The 20,301-nt window shown below is 43.9% G+C and overlaps 2 protein-coding genes across 2 annotated transcripts in view; one reads left to right on the top strand and one right to left on the bottom strand.

Annotated features, from left to right (window-relative positions):
* Positions 1–1,305: 1,305 nt before the first annotated feature.
* si:dkey-7k24.5 (somatomedin-B and thrombospondin type-1 domain-containing protein) lies at positions 1,306–13,955 on the top strand. The gene is made up of 5 exons (XM_042299100.1): positions 1,306–1,792; positions 9,056–9,247; positions 10,461–10,539; positions 12,483–12,665; positions 12,894–13,955. Exons 1-5 carry the CDS (start codon positions 1,552–1,554, stop codon positions 13,012–13,014), a joined length of 816 nt encoding a protein of 271 aa, XP_042155034.1. The 5' UTR covers positions 1,306–1,551; the 3' UTR covers positions 13,015–13,955.
* Positions 13,384–20,301, bottom strand: part of kcnb1 (potassium voltage-gated channel, Shab-related subfamily, member 1) — a 69,250-nt gene continuing 62,332 nt past the window's right edge. Inside the window, exon 4 of the mRNA XM_042299092.1 lies at positions 13,384–20,146. Within this exon, the coding sequence (XP_042155026.1) occupies positions 18,306–20,146 (1,841 nt within the window). The 3' untranslated portion in view covers positions 13,384–18,305. The remainder of the gene's footprint in view (positions 20,147–20,301) is intronic.

Raw genomic sequence — 20,301 nt, 5'->3', positions numbered from 1 at the left:
GTTTCAGCTGGATGGGTGGTGGCGTCTGATTCACCTCCAGGTGTTAATGGTTAACGAGAGAGATCTGATAAGATGCTCGATACAGAAACATGGAGACAAGAACAGAAGTAGTTTGAGAGCGATGGAGGCGGAGTAATTGCAGCTGCGCATATTGCTGCCACTCAGAGAGAAGTCAATAGTCCCTATTTAGTGTCCTTTACTGCATCAGGTATCTGTTACAGCATTTTGTTCACTGCTGTACAAGAAAAACATACTCTAAACCGCTTTCAGATTGTAAACATTATCCAAGTGTTGATCCAAATAACTTACTTGGCTTACTTGTGGTTAATTTAACATGTGCAACTATCTGGAATACAAATCCTTTAACAGGTACCATGTAGAAACGGACCATTGGATGAGTTTACTATGTGCCATGCTTATCTGAAATGGGGGGACTCCCCAAGTAACATTTGATTGGACTATGAATTGTTTCTGTGGATTGTCTATGACAGTTAGAGCTGATCTGTGTTTATTAGAGCGGTAAATGCAGAGGTTCCCAGACTACACCAGGACAGGGCCCCTCTACGGGGCCGCACTCTAGCTCTCTGTGTGTGTGTGTGTCTGTCTGTGTTTTTGTGTGTCTGGAGAGAGGCACTGCAGTCAGGTCAATGCCTGGGAAACTGCCCCGCCACGCCCACACGTCCTCAAGCACACACTCAGCACTGAGTAGCTGGGAAATATGTATTTGAGCGGAAGACCCATGCTGCTGCACTGTCCACAGTGTTGTTATTGTTCTGCATGAATGGTCCTGGCCTTAGGAATTTGATCAATCCATTATGTTCACATGTTGAGGCACAAGCGGCCAGGAAAGCTGGCAGCTTCAGCCAACAGGGGTAGAAAGAATGGGCAGTACAAAGCAAACAAGTTACTCATGCCTCCCACTAATTAATCCAGGGAAAATGGATATGAGGCCACATACTGTCACTGTAGGCTACTTAGTATAATAAAACCTTATGGGTTTAAGTAAAGATTCTCACAGGCATGCACATACATCCCTACCGTGACCATTCATTAACATTGTTAAACGCACATCCACATATCATGCAATTATAAAATCACCATATTATAAACAGTAGCCTGCTATTTTAATAACCATGGTATTTTCAATTAAGAGCCCCGCAGAAGAGGATATATGCAAATTATGAAAAATATGAACTAGAAGCTTTACTTCACAGCTGTACTGTTTTCTTTAATTTAGTTTTGAGGCAAATTAGCTTCCTTGTGGGGAGCGCTGTAGTCAGAGAAACGAACTGTCCCTTTAAGAGAGCGAAAGCCATTGCAGTATATTGCCCGATAGCACTTAGAATCCCATTATGGGGATAGTTGCTGAACAAACTCTGTGTCAAAAAATTTCAGAATGATAGCCTATCTTTTCTAAAAATCGAAATACTGAGATAAACGAAATCGAATATCCCCTGGTATCAACTTTGGCGTGTGAACACAGCTCTGCGATTTTACAGGTGTTAGCCGCGGCGCTAAGTCCCACAGAAATACTAGTCTAGGCCAATAGTCATGCACCAGTTCAGTTATACTGTTACCGGCCGCTGGCTCTACTCCTGTGTCGTGTTGCTAGTTTTCCTGGTCGTCCCGAACGAGGCAGGGTGTCAGGACACGGGTTTTTGCTGCACTGGGCACGACCGGTCGTGCGTCAGTAAGGGATGGAGAGCTGACCGTTCGTATGGCACCTGCTATTGCGACCAGGCTTGTACCTCTACTCTGGACTGCTGTCATGATTATGAATTCGCCTGTCCAGGTAAGTTTCCCATACACTATACAAAAGTATGTGGACACCCATCAAATGAATCGTGCTTCTACATCTGGCAGTCTGACAGAGGAATCTTGGTTTGGCAGATGCCAGGAGAACACTACCTGCCCCAATGCATAGTGCCAGCTGTCAAGTTTGGTGAAGGAGGAATTAATGGTCTGGGGCTGTTTTTCTTGGTTCCGTCTAGGGCCCTTAGTTCCAGTGAAGGGAAATATTAATCCTACAGCATACAATGACATTCTAGATGAATCTGTGTTTCCAACTTTGTGGCAACAGTTTGGGAAAGGCAGTCGGTCCTGACCTCCCTGGGCCCTAAGAAAAATTCTGCGAAGGGGCCCTCTTACCTGACCCGTGAGCCATGTAAACCATTGCCTCACAGTCACACCTGACACCCCAGTGCTCCCACTTACAATCCTCCCTCCTTTAAAACGGTTTGCTCCATCTGTTGGTCTAAGAATAAGTAGACCTCTACCGAACGAGGAATAAACAAAACATATTTATTGAATATAATATTTTCTATAGAATCTTAAGATAAGTGAATTATAACATAAATAAGAAATTCTAGAAAATATCAAATGTATAAAATAATCAAATATTTTACTGAATTTTGGCTTAGATGCCTGGTCATTAGTCCAGTCCCCACAATATTATACAATTAGCTTTGTCTATACAATGTAAACATAACCCTGTAGGCTATGGATGCAGCTATATGTCTCAAAATAGTAAAATAAAACCTATACATCTGTGTGATTAACTTTGGTTCCCTCTACAGCCTGGGCATTTTCAGCAGCAGTCCATCTGGACTGTCTGGAAGAAGTTGAGAAAGTATGTCACATAGTTAAGCAGTCATTTACACAAATGCACTTCTGCCATACAATCTTAAATGTTACTAAGTGTGTAAATATTTGAATGTTTGAATTAAAATCTTACCATCAAAATATTCCTCTTCTGCACTTTATTGAGGCAAAATCATCAATGATGTCATCATAGAACATGTGTTTCCCCACATCATGATTAATGCTCAGACCACTCCTACGTTCCTGTGACATGGAAGACCTCCGGTAGCTTTTGATGAGCTTTCATTTTGAAAAGCTCCTCTCTGCCGATGCTACTGTTACTGGTAGGGTGACTGCAATTCTTAGGGCCGTCCAAAGGTTAGACTAGAGTTCCTCCAGGTTTTCTCACAGAGAAAGGAAAGCAGCTCAAAGGCAGTCATCTTATCTGATGGCAGATCTGGTCAAGTCTGAATCTCGTGTGCCAGATCCATTCCACTGAGGTCACAGTCATCTCTGAAGGTTAGAGTGTTTTCAGCTTCCATGCAGTGAGCCTTTAAAGATTCTCTGGACATCTGAGAGGCAGTGTTGAAGGTCAGCAGCACTCCATATTTGGTTTTCACCTGGTTGAGTGTTTCAAATCTCTCATCCATGGATGTCACAGCAGAGTCGACCACAATGTTGAAGTAGTTGACTTCAAGGTTTTTCAGTGCCTCAGTCACTGGTTCGTCAGAAGCCTCATAGCTGAAATGCCTCTTGTTGTTTCTCAGGCTCTTCTCTATCAGAACAGCCTCCACATTCATTTCTTCACACATGTGTTTGGCTGTTGTCTGGGCCTCAGAATACAGTTTGCCATTATGTAGTGAGGGAGGCCTTTGCATTTGAGATTAAATTCACTACGATATCCAATTGCATTGAGGCAGATTGGAGGAGCTTGTTCACCTTGTTTGTCATTGTCAGTATCTCACACCATACGACACAGCAAATCAAGAAGCGGTAGGACTCAACATCCTCTGCAAGTGCTTGTGCCTCCACTGTCTGGCTTCCAGTAATTCCTCCCGAACCTCCGAGGCCAGAAACCGGATTGCATGAACACTTTGGAGCCTACTCTCCCATCTTGTGTCACTCCATGACTTCACAGTTACATGTTTCTTCAAAACACTCCATCTTTGTGTGCCAGCTGAAAAGGTGAAGAGATTTTACACACGCCCAACACAAAAACAACTGCATCTTTTAAAGATTTGGCAGCATCTGTAATGACAAGGTTTAGTGTATGTGCTCCACGTGGGACGAACACGGCTCTGGGATTTTTTTTGGAGCAGTCTGGTTTGTACTCCTTGCCCTTCATGTTGGCCCAATTATCATAAGCTTGCCCTCTGCCCTCTGCAATCTTCAAATGGGATCTTCAGCTCGTTCAGCTTATCTAAGATGACAGTGGACAGATTCAAGCCTGTTGTAAACTCAACAAACTCAACATCAAGCCGAGGAAGTGCTCATTGATCTCTGATTTTCCCTTTAAAAGCCACGCTTCTCATAATAATGGACATTTGCTCCTGGTGACTGTCAGGTGTACAGTCCAAGATAAAGGAGAAGTACTTTGAGTCTCTTACTTGAGTCTGTTTCTTCCAGAATCTTGTCACTCCCAATCTGTGTCAGCTCATTCTGTGTGCGCTTCTCAAGGTAATGAGCATGTGTCTCTCCATCTTTAATTTTGCTGAGATGATTTTCCCTTACAGGGCCAATTTTTGCCAGTAATTCAACCTCTTTTAGGAAGTTTCCATTATCTGGTTGGAAGAGTTTGTCTGATGAATCTCTGAATGCTAGGGTTTCTGGGTGATACTTATTAAACATGTAAGGACATCTCTTTCTTTCAGCCTCCAAAAACTGTCATTGGTATCTGGTCAAGAGTAAGTTCGTGACTTAGGTGCAGATCAAGTTCTCTCCAATTAATGACATTGTTTGTGTGTTCAGGACTACACTCATGGGGTTTCAGAATGGCGTTGATATTTGACCAGTCATTCACACCTTCCTTTATTATTTTGTGGTCTTTTGTAGAAAAGAGCTTACAGCTAAAACAACTGTGTTGTTTTTGATTGGTTATGAAAGCCAGCTCCTGGTAATCTTTTCCCCCATTTGACAGCTGTCTCTGTAATAAGCCTGAATGGAAACCCCCTCTAGACTTGTTTTTAGGGTTTGAAAAATCCATTCCCAGTTTGAATGGACCTCTGCACACTAACTCGGTCCTCATAAAGTCTGTTAAAGACTGGGGGCCAATCTGCTGGGTCATTTGGTGGCGCTGCAACTGTTCTATTAGGATCTGAGCTGCTTGTATCTGATGCTGGCTGTACACCTCTGGTTGTGCTAGTACTGGCTGTACTTCACCGGGGTCTGTGCTGGTGTTTGCTGAAGCTGCCAGTAATGGGTCTGTGTTTGTATTTTCTGAAGCCAGCTGTACTGGGTCTGTGTTAGTACTGACTGGATGTGGACCAACTGAGTCTGTGCTTGTACTGGCTGACGATCCAGCATCTCCTCTTCTGACAAACTTAAACATAGCTGTAAATTATAGATAACAATACTATTATACATTTTATCAGCTGCATCAGGCCCATTCAAACTGGCTCCCCCAGATTTCCTTTTATACATTTTCAAATCTAAAATAATATTTATACTATGACTTGGCTGAATACTTGATGGTTATTATTTACTGAGAGATGTGCATCCATATGATTATGCCCAGCTAATCAACATTTTAAATTCAATATATACAGTGGGGCAAAAAAGTATTTAGTCAGCCACCAATTGTGCAAGTTCTCCCACTTCAAAAGATGAGGCCTGTAATTTTCATCATAGGTACACTTCAACTATGACAGACAAAATGAGGGGAAAAAATCCAGAAAATCACATTGTAGGATTTTTAATGAATTTATTTGCAAATTATGGTGGAAAATAAGTATTTGGTCACCTACAAACAAGCAAGATTTCTGGCTCTCACAGACATGTAACTTCTTCTTTAAGAGGCTCCTCTGTCCTCCACTTGTTACCTGTATTAATGGCACCTGTTTGAACTTGTTATCAGTATAAAAGACACCTGTCTACAACCTCAAACAGTCACACTACAAACTCCACTATGGCCAAGACCAAAGTGCTGTCAAAGGACACCAGAAACAAAATTGTAAACCTTCACCAGGCTGGGAAGACTAAATCTGCAATAGGTAAGCAGCTTGGTTTGAAGAAATCAACTGTGGGAGCAATTATTAGGAAATGGAAGACATACAAGACCACTGATAATCTCCCTCGATCTGGGGCTCCACGCAAGATCTCACCCCGTGGGGTCAAAATGATCACAAGAACGGTGAGCAAAAATCCCAGAACCACACGGGGGGACCTAGTGAATGACCTGTAGAGAGCTGGGACCAAAGTAACAAAGCCTACCATCAGTAACACACTACGCCACCAGGGACTCAAATCCTGCAGTGCCAGACGTGTCCCCCTGCTTAAGCCAGTACATGTCCAGGCCTGTCTGAAGTTTGCTAGAGAGCATTTGGATGATCCAGAAGAAGATTGGGAGAATGTCATATGGTCAGATGAAACCAAAATATAACTTTTTGGTAAAAACTCAACTCATCGTGTTTGAAGGACAAAGAATTCTGAGTTGCATCCAAAGAACACCATACCTACTGTGAAGCATGGGGGTGGAAAAATAATGCTTTGGGGCTGTTTTTCTGCAAAGGGACCAGGACGACTGATCCGTGTAAAGGAAAGAATGAATGGGGCCATGTATCGTGAGATTTTGAGTGAACACCTCCTTCCATCAGCAAGGGCATTGAAGATGAAACGTGGCTGGGTCTTTCAGCATGACAATGATCCCAAACACACCGCCCGGGCAACGAAGGAGTGGCTTCGTAAGAAGCATTTCAAGGTCCTGGAGTGGCCTAGCCAGTCTCCAGATCTCAACCCCATAGAAAATCTTTGGAGGGAGTTGAAAGTCCGTGTTGCCCAGCAACAGCCCCAAAACATCACTGCTCTAGAGGAGATCTGCATGGAAGAATGGGCCAAAATACCAGCAACAGTGTGTGAAAACCTTGTGAAGACTTACAGAAAACGTTTGACCTCTGTCATTGCCAACAAAGGGTATATAACAAAGTATTGAGTTCATTTTTTGTTATTGACCAAATACTTATTTTCCACCATAATTTGCAAATAAATTCATAAAAAATCCTACAATGTGATTTTCTGGATTTTTTTCCCTGTCATAGTTGAAGTGTACCTATGATGAAAATTACAGGCCTCATCTTTTAAAGTGGGAGAACTTGCACAATTGGTGGCTGACTAAATACTTTTTTGCCCCACTGTACATTATAGTCAATGTCAATCCATTGCTTTCCATCTTGCATTAGTCCAGAGTTGTAACTAAACCTTGACTGAGAGACGAGATAATCATTGTCTTGTTTTAAAATGATGTGTGCCTGTGAGGAGTGCCATCACACCCATATATTGTCTGGATTGGTCCCCACAGAGGTTGCTGCTGGAAAGCGCAAGTTTCATTTCGTGCACGCGCATATGAACGCATGTTCACGCTCGACGCGGATATCTTTTTCGAGCTGCTGTTTATTGTTGCGTGTTGGCGTGTATCAAACGTAATAAATAGTTAGTATTTCACTCTCACTTTTGTCAGGCACAAAGTCACAGGACACATCCCCGGAAGTGGCAGGCAAGCAAGACACAGACAGACCAAGAGATGCACTGCCCAGCAAGGTTAGCAATACAGACTAGAGCGAGATGCACTGCAAGCTAGCACATCAACTTAACGTTACTGTTATTTGCTGACATCAAACTTGGAGAGGAGAGAACACAAGTTGACCTGATCGCTGTTCCCACAATTCACTCTCGTGTTGTTTTTTTTCTTCTTCTCTTTTCGTGACCAGAAGGATCGTTTCGCTTCATCTTCTCATCGAGTGTAAACATTGACACCCGCTTTGACACGAGGGGGAGACGGGGCCCTTGCGGAATTTGCGGGGCCCTACTCAACTTGCGGAGTGAGCGTATAGGCCCTCCCAGCTCTGGGGGAAGGCCCTTTCCTGTTTCTTTATGACAGTGACCCGTGCATAAGGTGAGGTCCAAAAATACATTTTGGGATGAATTGGAAAGCCTACTGCAAGACCGGCCTAATCGCCCTACATCAGAGCCCAACCTCACTAATGCTTGTGGCTGAATGGAAGCAAGTCCCCACAGCAATCTTCTAACATCTGGTGGAAAGCCTTCCCAGAAGAATGGAGGCTGTTATTGCAGCAAAGGGGGGGGCAAACTCCATATTAATGCCCATGATTTTGTGATGAGATGTTCAATGAGCAGGTGTTCACATACCTTTGGTCATGTAGTGTATAATATGTTACCCAAAGTTTGTCAATTTCTACAACACAATAAGACCTGTGTTTGACAACACTGCATATGGTCGTTTTGCCCCAGTTTGGTGCAAAAGTCATTGAGATTCTCCTGAAAGTGTGATGATTAATTGTCATGTGAGCCATATGATTTGTTTGTAATTCATAGAGTTTAATTTAACCAGGCAAGTCAGTTAAAAACAAATTCTTATTTTCAATGACGGCCTAGGAACAGTGGGTTAACTGCCTGTTCAGGGGCAGAACGACAGATTTGTACCTTGTCAGCTCGGGGTTTGAACTTGCAACCTTCCGGTTACTAGTCCAACGCTCTAACCACTAGGCTACCCTGCCGCCCCATAGAGCATATACCTTGCTTGTAGTTGTATACCAATTTACTTTTTATTTAGCTGTCTAAAAATGCTAAATGCTTTTTCAGTAGCAAATGCATACAGTGGAGGGCACTCTACCATAGAGTTGTGCTTGTACTTGCTTTCATTTACCCCTGCCATGTTCTCATACTATCCTGTCCTCAGGGCACGCTCTAGTCTTTTGGGGTCCCTATGTGAGAGTTAGAATTTTCTACTACACATTTTGTCACGATTTATGCCATGTTAAAATTATATCTGAGTGAGATTGACTAACAAAATCAATGGGGGCCCCCTCGAGGTCAGAGCCATTACATTTCAGTCATTTAGCAGAAGCTAATAGCCAGAGCAACTTACAGACGCAATTAGGGTTAAGTACCTTGCTCAAGGGCATGTCAGATTTTTCACCTAGGCAGCACGGGGTTTCAAACCAGTGACCTTTTCGGTTACTGGCCCAATGCTCTTAACCACTAGGGTACCTGCAGCTGGCCCCTGGGCACGCTGACTAGACTGACTTACCAATCACATTTTTTGGGGGGGGAGACTATAATTGAGTGACTTTCATTGACTGACATAACAAAAGCAAAAGTGATGATGCACAACCAAATTTCAAAACTACACCTTGTGTACTCTACTATTCTAACTCTCAACAGTAAGTTGAGAGTTCCAAAAAAAGAATGTATGTTGCTTATGCCTGGAGCTGACCTTGCCTGTCCTCCCCCTCCCTCCTAGCGGTGTCCTGTGTGCTGAGTGAGTGGACTGCGTGGTCTGGCTGTGGTGAGCCCTGCAGGGCCACAGTTCGGATAAGGAGCAGGGAAGTCCTGCAGGAGCCCCTAAATGGGGGGAAAACCTGTCCACATGTGGAGGAGCACGCCGGCTGTGCAGAGTACAGGGAACACCACCGACAGTGCAGCAAATCACTAGGTAAGCACCACAGCCATATACTGAGTGTACCAAACATTTAGAACACCTTCCTTGTATTGAGTTGCACCCCCTTCTACACATTTTGTCACGACTTATGCCATGTTAAAATTATATCTGAGTGAGATTGACTATAAAATCAATGGGGGCCCCCTAGAGGTCAGAGCCATTACATTTCAGTCATTTAGCAGAAGCTAATAGCCAGAGCGACTTACAGATGCAATTAGGGTTAAGTACCTTGCTCAAGGGCATGTCAGATTTTTCACCTAGGCAGCACGGGGTTTCAAACCAGTGACCTTTTCGGTTACTGGCCCAATGCTCTTAACCACTAGGGTACCTGCAGCTGGCCCCTGGGCACGCTGACTAGACTAACTTACCAATCTAATTTTTTTTTTTGGGGGGGGGGGGATGATAATTGAGTGACTTTCATTGTCTGACATAACAAAAGCAAAAGTGATGATGCACAACCAAATTTCAAAACTACACTTTGTGTATTCTACTATTCACTCAGATATAATAGAATAGCCTCAATTCGTTGGGCATGGACTACAAGGTGTCAAGCATTTCACAGGGATGCTTCACACAGTTGTGTCAAGTTTCCCGGATGTCATTTGGGTGGTGGACCATTCTTAATACACACGGGAAACAGTTGAGCTTAACCCAGCAGCGTTGCAGTTCTTGACACACAAACAGGTGCGCCGGTCATCAATTACCGTACTCTGTTCAAAGTCACTGAAATCTTTTGTCTTGCCCGTTCACCCTCTGAATGGCACACATACACCATCCATTTCTCAATTATCTCAAGGCTTAAAAATCCTTCTTTAACCTGTCTCCTCCCCTTCATCTACAATGATTTGAAGTGGATTTAACAGGTGACATCAGTAAGGGCTCATAGCTTTCTTCTGGTCAGTCATGGAAAGAGCCGGTGTTCTTAATGTTTTGTACACTCAGTGTATATGGCCTTAGACTATATATCTAAATGCTCTGGTAAGGACCTTAACCCATATGTCTTTAATGCCTCTCGTCTCTGTCGGATATCCCTCTGTCTTCAAGCAAAGGATACATTCTCAGGTCTCCCTTGCAGAATAGGTCTTCTGACCTCAATGGGCCTACCTGGTTAAATAAAATAATGTGTGTGTGTGTGTGTGTGTGTGGGGGGAGCTAAAGCTATGCTATTTTTGTCATGGTTTTGTCCTTATGGATATTGTCTTTGCAGTCCCGGCTCTCATCACTACCGGTGGCTATGGCAATGCCAGGAAGAAGAGGGACATCCCTGATAACAGTGATGTCGAAGGGTGAGATATCCGGTCTATGTGTTTGTCTCCTTCCATAGTATTCCTGTCGTGTTTTCTGACCACTGTGTGTATATGAATGTGTGTGTACTGCACAGGAGGTTGGTGGCACCTTAAATTGGGGAGGACAGGCTCATGGTAATGACTGGAGTGGAATTGGTGGAATAATATCAAATACAGCAAACGCATGGTTTGATGCCATTCCATTTGCTCTGTTCCAGACAGTATTATGAGCTGTCCTCCCCTCAGCAGCCTCTACTGTACTTTGTGTGAGGGTGTACGGTGGCAAGAAAAAGTATGTGAACCCTTTGGAAAAACCTAGATTTCTGCATAAATTGGTCATACAATTTGATCTGATCTTCATCTAGGTCACAACAATAGACACACAATTTGCTTAAACTAATAAAACACAAGCAATTATAAGTTTTCATGTCTTTATTGAACACACTATGTAAACATTCACAGTGCAGGGTGGAAAAAGTATGTGAACCCTTGGATTTAATAAATGGTTGATCCTCCTTTGGCAGCAATAACCTCAACCAAACGTTTTCTGTAGCTGCTGATCAGACCTGTACAATGGTCAGGAGGAATTTTGGACCATTCCTCTTTACAAAACTGTTTCAATTCAGCAATATTCTTGGGATGTCTGGTGTGAACTGCTCTCTTGAGGTCATGCCACAGCATCTCAATCTGGTTGAGGTCAGGACTCTGACTGGGCCACTCCTTAAGGCGTATTTTCTTCTGTTGAAGCCATTCTGTTGTTGATTTACTTCTGTGTTTTGGGTCGTTGTCCTGTTGCATCACCCGACTTATGTTGAGCTTCAATTGGCGGACAGATAGCCTTACATTCTTCAGCAAAATGTCTTTATAAACTTGGGAATTCATATTTCCGTCGATGATGGCAAGCTGTCTAGGCCCTGAGGCAGCCAAGCAGCCCCAAACCATGATGCTCCCTCCACCATACTTTACAGTTGGGATGAGGTTTTGATGTTGTGTGCAGTGCAATTTTTTTGTCCACACAGGGTGTTGTGTGTTCCTTCCAAACAACTCAACTGTAGTTGCACCTGTCAACAGAATATTTTGCGCTGTGGAACATCCAGGTGCTCTTTTGCAAACTTCAGTTGGACAGCAATGTATTTTTTGGACAGCAGTGGCTTCTTCCATGGTGTCCTCCCCTGAACACCATTCTTTTTTAGTGTTTTAAGTATCGTAGACTCATCAACAGCGATGTTAGCATGTTCCAGAGATTTCTGTAAGTCTTTAGCTGACACTCTAGGATTCTTCTTAACCTTATTGAGCATTCTGCGCTGTGCTCTTGCAGTCATCTTTGCAGGACGGCCACTCCTAGGGAGAGTAGCAACAGTGCTGAACTTTCCATTTATAGACCATTTGTCTTACCGTGGATTGATGAACATCAAGGCTTTTAGAGGTACTTTTGTAACCCTTTTCAGCTTTATGCAAGTCAACCATTTTTAATCTTAGGTCTTCTGAGATCTCCGTAGTTCGAGGCATGGTTCACATCAGACAATGCTTCTTGTGAATAGCAAACTCAAATTTTGTGATTTTTTAAAAATTGATTTATATAGGGCAAGGCAGCTCTAACCAACATCTCCAATCTCGTCTCATTGATTGGACTCCAGGTTAGCTGACTCCTGACTCCAATTAGCTTTTGGAGAAGTCATTAGCCTAGGGGTTCACATACTTTTTCCAAACTGCACTGTGAATGTTTAAATGATGTATTCAATATAGACAAGCACAATACAATAATTTGTATGTTATTAGTTTAAACACACCATTTTTTTGTCTATTGTTGTGACTTAGATGAAGATCAGAGATAAAGATCAGATCAAATGTGATGAGCAATTTATGTAGAAATCCAGGTAATTCCAAAGGGTTCATATACATTTTCTTGCCACTGTGTGTCTGTAATGTGTATACTTATCCAGGTACTGTGTGCAGTTCCAGCTGACCTCCCTGACCCCTGGGTGCCAGCGTAGTGTGGGGCCACACACCCGCTGGATGCAGTACCTGAGAGAGGGCCACCAAGTTTGTGTGGAGTGCCAGCCTCCAGCCCTCGCTGCCGGGCAGACACACTGCTCTGGAGATGGAGATAAGGACGAGGAGGAGAGGTAAGACATGCAGGGCCCACGAGCAAAGGAGGGGAGGGGAGAGAAGAGAGCTTGAGGCTATACATATGTGGTAAAGATATTAGGACATTCCATTTAAATCGTGTTTACATTCTAACCCAATGTTGCTATTCTTGTTTGAAGAGTAAGATTTCAGCCACTAGGTGGCAGTCTTAGTCTAGACTAGATAAGTCAACGGCAGTCTTTCTTTGTCCCTCCCCCCTCTTTCAGTGGCAGGCAGTCTCTGCAGTGGCAGGCGGTGGGTAACCCCAGGTGTCGTGGCGTGTGGAGGCGTGTCAGGAGACTAAAATCCTGCTCCTGTCCCACCGTCCACAGCTTCCTCTTCATATAACCCTGGGTTACTGTCTAGTCTACAGACCTGAGTCTACAACTTCTTCATGGCCATACAGACAGACCGGACAGCACATGGATCAGGCATAATCAAAAGGCAACACCGACAGGGCTGCGTGCATCCGTATGGACCTGATCATACCAGTGTCTAACATAACAATTGATATGAAACCTCTGGCAACAATTTAATCGTGTTTATGCGGCTGATCCGGGTCATTTTGTTCTTTGGTTGGCCAGAATATTTATTCAAAAAAAATACTATTGTAGATTATTTTCTAAGTGTATGTAACTGTCAGTGCAGTTTGTCTTTGTATTAGCGAAAGCCTTCAATAATGCCTGTAACACATGTCAATAACCAAAACTCAACCCATTCATTAATTAGACTTTTATTGAATTTTCAGTCATCCAAGGGGAATGTTGCCTTTTTAAAAGAAATAGAAAGATCTTGGGACATTGAAACACTTTTTACAGGACAGTTAAACTGGTGTTGTGCATGTTTCACACCCAGTCACGGCTCCAAAGTTACGACATGCATCGATCGAACAACAGAACATTTATACAGCAACAACTTACAGCATTAGAAAGTCGACAGGTAAAAATATTACAAAACAAACAGTAGCCTGGAGACCTACAAAAACAACAGTAGAAGAAGAGGTGGGGATAGTCTGAAAGTCTCAAATCTTTTTTTCCCCCCTTCAGTTCCCTGGAATTTCTGTATGTTACAATGACTGGTTGGGAATGACTCGTTGGGATCTCTTTCAAATCTATTACATTTCCAAATCCAATTCTCGAATTGAATTCCAATTTACCAAGCATTTCAAATGGACCCTAACCCTGAAATCCCAACATCAATTTCAATGGCATTTGTCTAATTCCTAAATTGTATGTTATTCATATCTTATCAAAATATGATAAATAAAAGGAGTCACTTGATTGTGCTTTCTCATTAAAACATAACACTTACAAATCCTTTGACATCAGAAACCCTTTTGTTCAGGACTACAGTAAAAGTTAAAGCTCTTGTACGCTACAAGACGTTTTGATGTTGGGTGACTCACTCAGAGATGGAGAGAGACTGATGTATAAAGTGCCCTTTAAGAAAGAAAAAAATACAAAGACTAGCAGCAAATTTACATAAACTTTTTTTAAACACATTGGTCAGTGGTCACAGTATAGCAGTAAACACATTTCACCTTGTCAGAACATTTTCCAGAATCATTCTACCAAAACAAATATGTAAAGGCGATCAGTGGCTATTTCCTTTCTGTAAAGTGTCCATGATGTGTTTTCCAGTTAGTCTTTCCAACTGAATACTCTCCACAGGATCATCTCATAGCAATGCTACAATGTATATCATGTCTATTCATGAAGAATTGATTGTCATCTTTCTTTTAAAGAGATATTTTACGTGACAAAACTGTCCCTGACTCCCACTATGTATCCTTGCAGTGAGAGCATAACATGATGCCTGGTTATGTGAAACATATGGGACAGCAACACAACTCCGTATTAGACAGTGCACAAGAAGCCAACGCCATACAGATGACAGCCAATTTAACAAGATGGATTTGAAGTGCGTTGTGAAAATAATGAACACAAAACAGTGACATCGTATGTCCACTCTACAGTTCTAATCATCCATCCCACTGGCACCAACGTCTATTCCACGTTGGTTCAACAAGGTGGGATGTTAACATTAACCACGTTTCCAGATACATTTAAAGTACATGTCGGATTTAAAAAAAATGTCATGACAGGCCTGATGGAAACAGAAAATGTGTCGGTAAACTTTACAAATGTTGACAAAACAGAATATGCCAGACAAGGTGGGATCTTTTTGTGTTGGTAAAATGAATTATGCAAGAATTGGTGGTGGGAACACTTTATCCTCAAATATTAATAATAACCATAAGATCGAAGTAAATGTAGTCATGCGATATGTTGTGTGGTCCTCCGGTTATGACTCGGGAACGCATGCAGTTTATTAGGCTACGGATGAAATAAATCATGTTGAACTTCACAGGGTTGTGAAGGTGCACGGTGGTGAGCTTCCTTCTTTCCAATACATTTCAAGGGTCTCATGCTGTTGACATGATGATCGATGCTTGGCTGCCGTTTGACAAATAAAAATAATATCGCTCTTATCCATAATATACTCATCATGCAGGTAGGTAGCCTATTGACTAGAGCGCATATGCCAAAACCATAGTGGACACACTTGCTATTTAACGCAAAATTTATTGTGACAAAGCCATCAGTAGATGTTTTAAAATGCGATGGAAACCAATTAAACATAGATTTGGTTTATTCGGTACATGGGAATATAACGGCAAAATTATTTTTTGTATGTTCAATAGGCCTAAATCATCACGCACATGCCTTTATCCGCAACAAGTCAATTTGATGGAAACACATCTCTGGTGGGAAAATGCGCATATTGTTATGTGGATTTTAGAATATTCGTATGAAAATCTGTCGCCAGTTGGATAGAAACCTAGCTAATGTCTAACAAAGTGGAAGCCTTCGGCTGAGCATCAGTCCCTTTAAACATGACAATAACACACACACATACACAGTGTTTCAGAGGTTCTGCCCTTTCTACAGTCATTACTATTCTTTTCACATAGCTCCCCTCGCTCGGATCCAGCTCAGACAGGAATGGGTGCGAAAAATGCGTCTCTGGAGATGCGATGTTCTCACCTTTTCACACGGACTTTTCTCAGAAAGAGGAAGAGGACGAGAGCCAAGGACGAACACATGGACATGTATGTGGACAGTGTTGTGGGTCTGTCTTTTTTTATTTATAAGCATCTTCAGTGATATCTATGCACTGTGACGTCTATTCTTCAGAATGCATTATCATGCATTTATTCAAAACTAGGCAGGGGGGAATGGGTGGTTACAGGATGTTTCTTTGTCTACGTGCACTCCTGTGTAACAACTACTGTATGTTTGAGTGTGCAAACTGTGTAAACCTAAAGAATGCATGCATTTCGATACAATTAGACATTCCCACCCCAATTAGCAGAGCTATGCAGCTCTGGTATCAGCCTTGCCAGGATGAGCTTGTTACTATGGAAACTGGGCAGGCCTGGAGCTATCTTGTAGATATTGTATACCTGTGTATGGGCTGTCCTTTCAATATGTCTGTATGTCTGTGTGCGGATGAATGCAGATGCACTCAAAAAGACTAGACATGCTATTCAATCAAAACCTGTAACTAGGTTTCCTGGATAAGTGAGAAGTAACACTCTTCCCTCTTTTGAATTAATATGCTGTTCAGACTTATACTGCAACCTAAGGAGTACTGTATGGGGGATCTTTCTCTTTCTCTCGCTCATTCCAACTACAGTTCAAAATGGACCAGTCTTTGACTCTATGTTGTTGAAAGGAAAATGATGATGATGATGCATGTTATGGCAGCTTTATCAATGCTTCACTTTAAATCTGAACATATATCATAAATGTTTGCTTGGATTTGGAAATATAGGTTCATAAATCCATTCACCACATTCTTTATAAAGTACCATAAATATAAACAGGTCATTTTTCTTTTACACATCTCAGCACATCAGCTGAAGTGACTCTTTTGAACTCTGGGCTCTATTTAATCTGTATTGCTTGAAGCGTTAATGAAAGCGCACTTGAAATGTAAATGTAATTTCCTATTGAGCTGACACTTGCAGCGTTTACCATGAATGCATTCTCTGCTAACGCAGAAACATTGCTTTTCAGTTTCAATAATGCAGTTACGCTGAGTTTCCCCGCTATGGATTGAATCGAGCCCCTTGTGTCTTGGTGGTATGACTGGGAGGAAGAGGCAGGCTGTTTGGTACATGCATGTCTTGGAGGAGAGCTCTCCTAAATGTGTGTTTGATGCAAAAAATCTTCAGGGATATTTATGATTCCTGACTTTAATACCAAAAAGATTAGGTTTCTTTCAACCATTCCCCTCTGACTCAAACCCAATGCAATAAAAATAAAACAACACACAATCAAGACATTCACAGACAGAAATGTCAGATCAAATGTGGTCCTCTACTCTTACTATGTGATAAAGAAACGGTACCAAGAAGAACAAGACTCTTTTTGACAGACTGTGGTTTTCCCTAAGATGAGTCTGGATTGTAAACCTCCAGCAACTGTAACTTGTCTAGAAATATGTCATACAGAATTACTCAAACAGTTATGGTCATGACACAACAGACTAGCAAATCACACATTTCTATAGGTAACCTACTTTATTTATATAAAAATAAATCAGGTGAGACAATCTAAAAGTGTGGATATCTTTTAAACACGTACACGCCAACTGACTCAAACACACACGCACATACACACACACACACACACACACACTCACATATGACTAAGGCCAGGTTTGGGTCTAGGGGGGCACTAGTAAGTAGCTTATTGGCGTCTACCGTAACTCCTCCCTACACTCTTAGAAAAAAAGGTGCTATCTAGAACCTAAAAGGTTGGTTCCAGGTAGAACCCTTCTGTTTCAAAATATAACCATTTTGGGTTCCATGTAGAACCCTTTTCACAGATGGTTCTACATGGAATCCAAACGGTTCTACTTGGAACAAAAAAGGTTTTTATCTGAATCCCCAAAAAATTATCTTACGGGGACAGCCAAAGAACCCTTTTGGAAAACCTTTTTCTAAGAGTGTAGTTTTCTACAGTGTGAGCTGGGCTGGGGCGGAATGGGACAGTGGTCAGCTGATATATATAGACCTGTGGGAGAATATAGGGGATGACTGGCTTGCTGTTTCCCGCCTCACCCCTCATCCTGCCTCTTACCCCATAGCCACTGAAATGGACCACCACAGCCTCAACCAACCAACAGACCATGTCCCTTCCCAGCATGCTCTGCTTTGACCTGCTCCCACGTCTCCCTGTGGGGCCCCTGCTCAGTTGGGTTTGTGGGAGTTTTCTGCCCAGTTCTGTGGTAGCTTGTGTACCGTGGCTAACAGGAAGGGGGGGGAGAAGAGGGAGAGTGTTCTTTATCTGTCCTGCAAGTCTTTTCCCATAGTATTGAACACCACACCACAGCCCAAACGCTGCCATGAATCTCTCTCCCTTCCTGGCCCTTTCTGTCAGTTTGTAAAGGGATTCTGCACAGTGTGTCTCTTTCCTTCACTCTCTTACTTTCTCTTTCTCTATCACTAACTCTGCCTTCCACACAGTACCTTTTCTGTGTTTCTCTGGATGTCCCTGACATAAGTCTTCCTTGCTCCAACTCCCTTAACGCTGGCCGTGCTATCCTCTGCTCTGCCCTATATCTGTAGCTCAGAGACTCTTGTCCATGGTACTAGACCTTCCTCTGTCCCCTTTGGACCTGCGGGGCAGCTCTGGAACCACATGATTCTCCGTGTGGCCCCCGCTCCCCCGCGTCCCCCCATCCAGGCCAGGGAATAGGCAGTTCTGCCCCAGCATCCGCTGGGTGGTGCTTGGTGCCAGGTGGTTGATGCCTCTCTGGTTGTAGCCGCTGTTGATGTTCCTGCTGTGTTTGGGGGGACTGGAGCCGGCCAGCAGGCGCTCCGAGGGGCTGGTGGCCTCCGACATGTCCCGCAGGTGCTCGTCTTCGTCTGTGTCGGCGTCAATGTACTTACTGATGGAGGAGTCGTGGAAAGTGAAAACGGCCGGTGTGGAGGTCAGGGCTGTGGTCAGGGTGGCGCTGTCAGGGGACTTGGTCGGTGTCCTGCTGCTGGCCGTGGTGTAGATGGACGTCTCTGGGCTGAGCAGGGAGCGGTCAGACAGGACGGAACTGTCTGAGAGAGGACCACCGCTGCTGGGGGAAGGGCCTGGGCCTGGTCCTGGCACTGACTCCCCTCCACTGCTCCGGTAGTTCACCTTGTAGGAAAGGCCACCACCCTTTAGAGGGTTGTTAAAGTTACGAGTGTTGCCAGAACCTGCAGGCTTCACAACAGAGAGTGGATCCAGCAAGGGCTCATGCTCCAGGGTGGTCTGGAGGCCAGGGTTGGTGCTGACCCGCCCAGAGAGGGCCGTGACTGGGTTGATATGGGAGAAGCGGCTGGTCTCCTGGGCCAGGAGGGCCAGGCCGTAGGCTGGACTATGGGCGTAGACACCACGTGGATTCTCTTGGAAGTCTGCAGCACAGCTGATGTAGCTGTCAATACTAGACAGGCTCTTCATGTCCCCCACCCCCTCTCGACCCCCTAGCATAGGGTCCCCTGGACCCCCAGGGATGGTCCCCAGCTCTATCTCATCCCTATCCCTCTGCCTGCCAGCCCTGGAGCTCTTGTCTTTGGCGTTGAGGTTGGGCTGTGACTGGGTCTTGGCCATTTGGTTATACATCTCCTCCAGCTTCTGTGGGTTGAGCCCCTGAGGACTGGAGGCCCTGGCCTTGCTGGGGGAACCCGTCTGCGACTCCACAGGGTTGAAGGAGTGGGCCGAGCTGGTCTCGGAGGCGGTGGTGGCCCGCTTAGGTGTCCACTTCCAGTGGCTGGGTGACAGGTGGTTGTCTTGCGTCAGCGGCCTCTCGCTCTTCTCCACCACCACGTCCATCAGCTCGGCACTGCGGGCGAACGCCTCCTTCATGTTCATGGAGACGATGCTCCCATTGCGTTTCGCCCTCTCCAGTGCCTCCCGCCGCTTCACAGCTTTCTCCTGGCGCTTCTGCTCCTTGTAGAACTCAGAGAAGTTGTTGACGATTATGGGAATGGGCAAGGCTATCACCAGCACCCCTGCGATGCAACAGAGACCACCCACAATCTTACCCAGCAGAGTCTTAGGGTAAATGTCCCCATAACCCACCGTTGTCATAGTAATGGTAGCCCACCAGAAGGAGGCCGGGATGCTTTTGAATTTTGTGTCATCCTCGTCCTTCTCTGCGAAGAAGACGAGGCTGGAGAAGATCATGATGCCCATGGCCAGGAAGAGGATGAGTAGACCCAGCTCATTGTAACTCCTCTTCAGTGTGAAACCTAGAGACTGCAGCCCTGTGGAGTGACGTGCCAACTTCAGAATCCTAAGGATACGCATGATCCGGAAGATCTGAACCACCCTCCGGACGTTCTGGAACTGTAGAACACTCTTGTTGGACTCGGTCAGGAAGATTGTGACGTAGTAAGGAAGGATGGCCAGCAGGTCAATCACGTTCAAGGGACCTTACAGATAAGTTAAGACGGTAGTTTATTCATCCTTATAAGGGGACATTTACTTGCACCAGCTAAAAAATACAACACCAATAAATACTGTACATTACAATGGACACAGACACTAAAAGTAGCACATCATGAATGCATATTAAGAACGAAAGTGT

This window comes from Oncorhynchus tshawytscha, linkage group LG02 (genome assembly GCF_018296145.1).
Source record: "Oncorhynchus tshawytscha isolate Ot180627B linkage group LG02, Otsh_v2.0, whole genome shotgun sequence".
Classification (NCBI taxonomy): Eukaryota; Metazoa; Chordata; class Actinopteri; order Salmoniformes; family Salmonidae; genus Oncorhynchus; species Oncorhynchus tshawytscha.
The sequence above is the reverse complement of the archived record's forward strand: the minus strand, read 5'-3'. Positions and strand labels throughout refer to the sequence as shown.

Coding starts and splice junctions, on each gene's coding strand:
- si:dkey-7k24.5 (XM_042299100.1), top strand. CDS start 1,552: ATGCACCAGTTCAGTTATACTGTTACCGGCCGCTGGCTCTACTCCTGT. Junction 9,248..10,460: donor ACAGTGCAGCAAATCACTAG/GTAAGCACCACA, acceptor TTGTCTTTGCAG/TCCCGGCTCTCATCACTACC. Junction 10,540..12,482: donor GATAACAGTGATGTCGAAGG/GTGAGATATCCG, acceptor ATACTTATCCAG/GTACTGTGTGCAGTTCCAGC.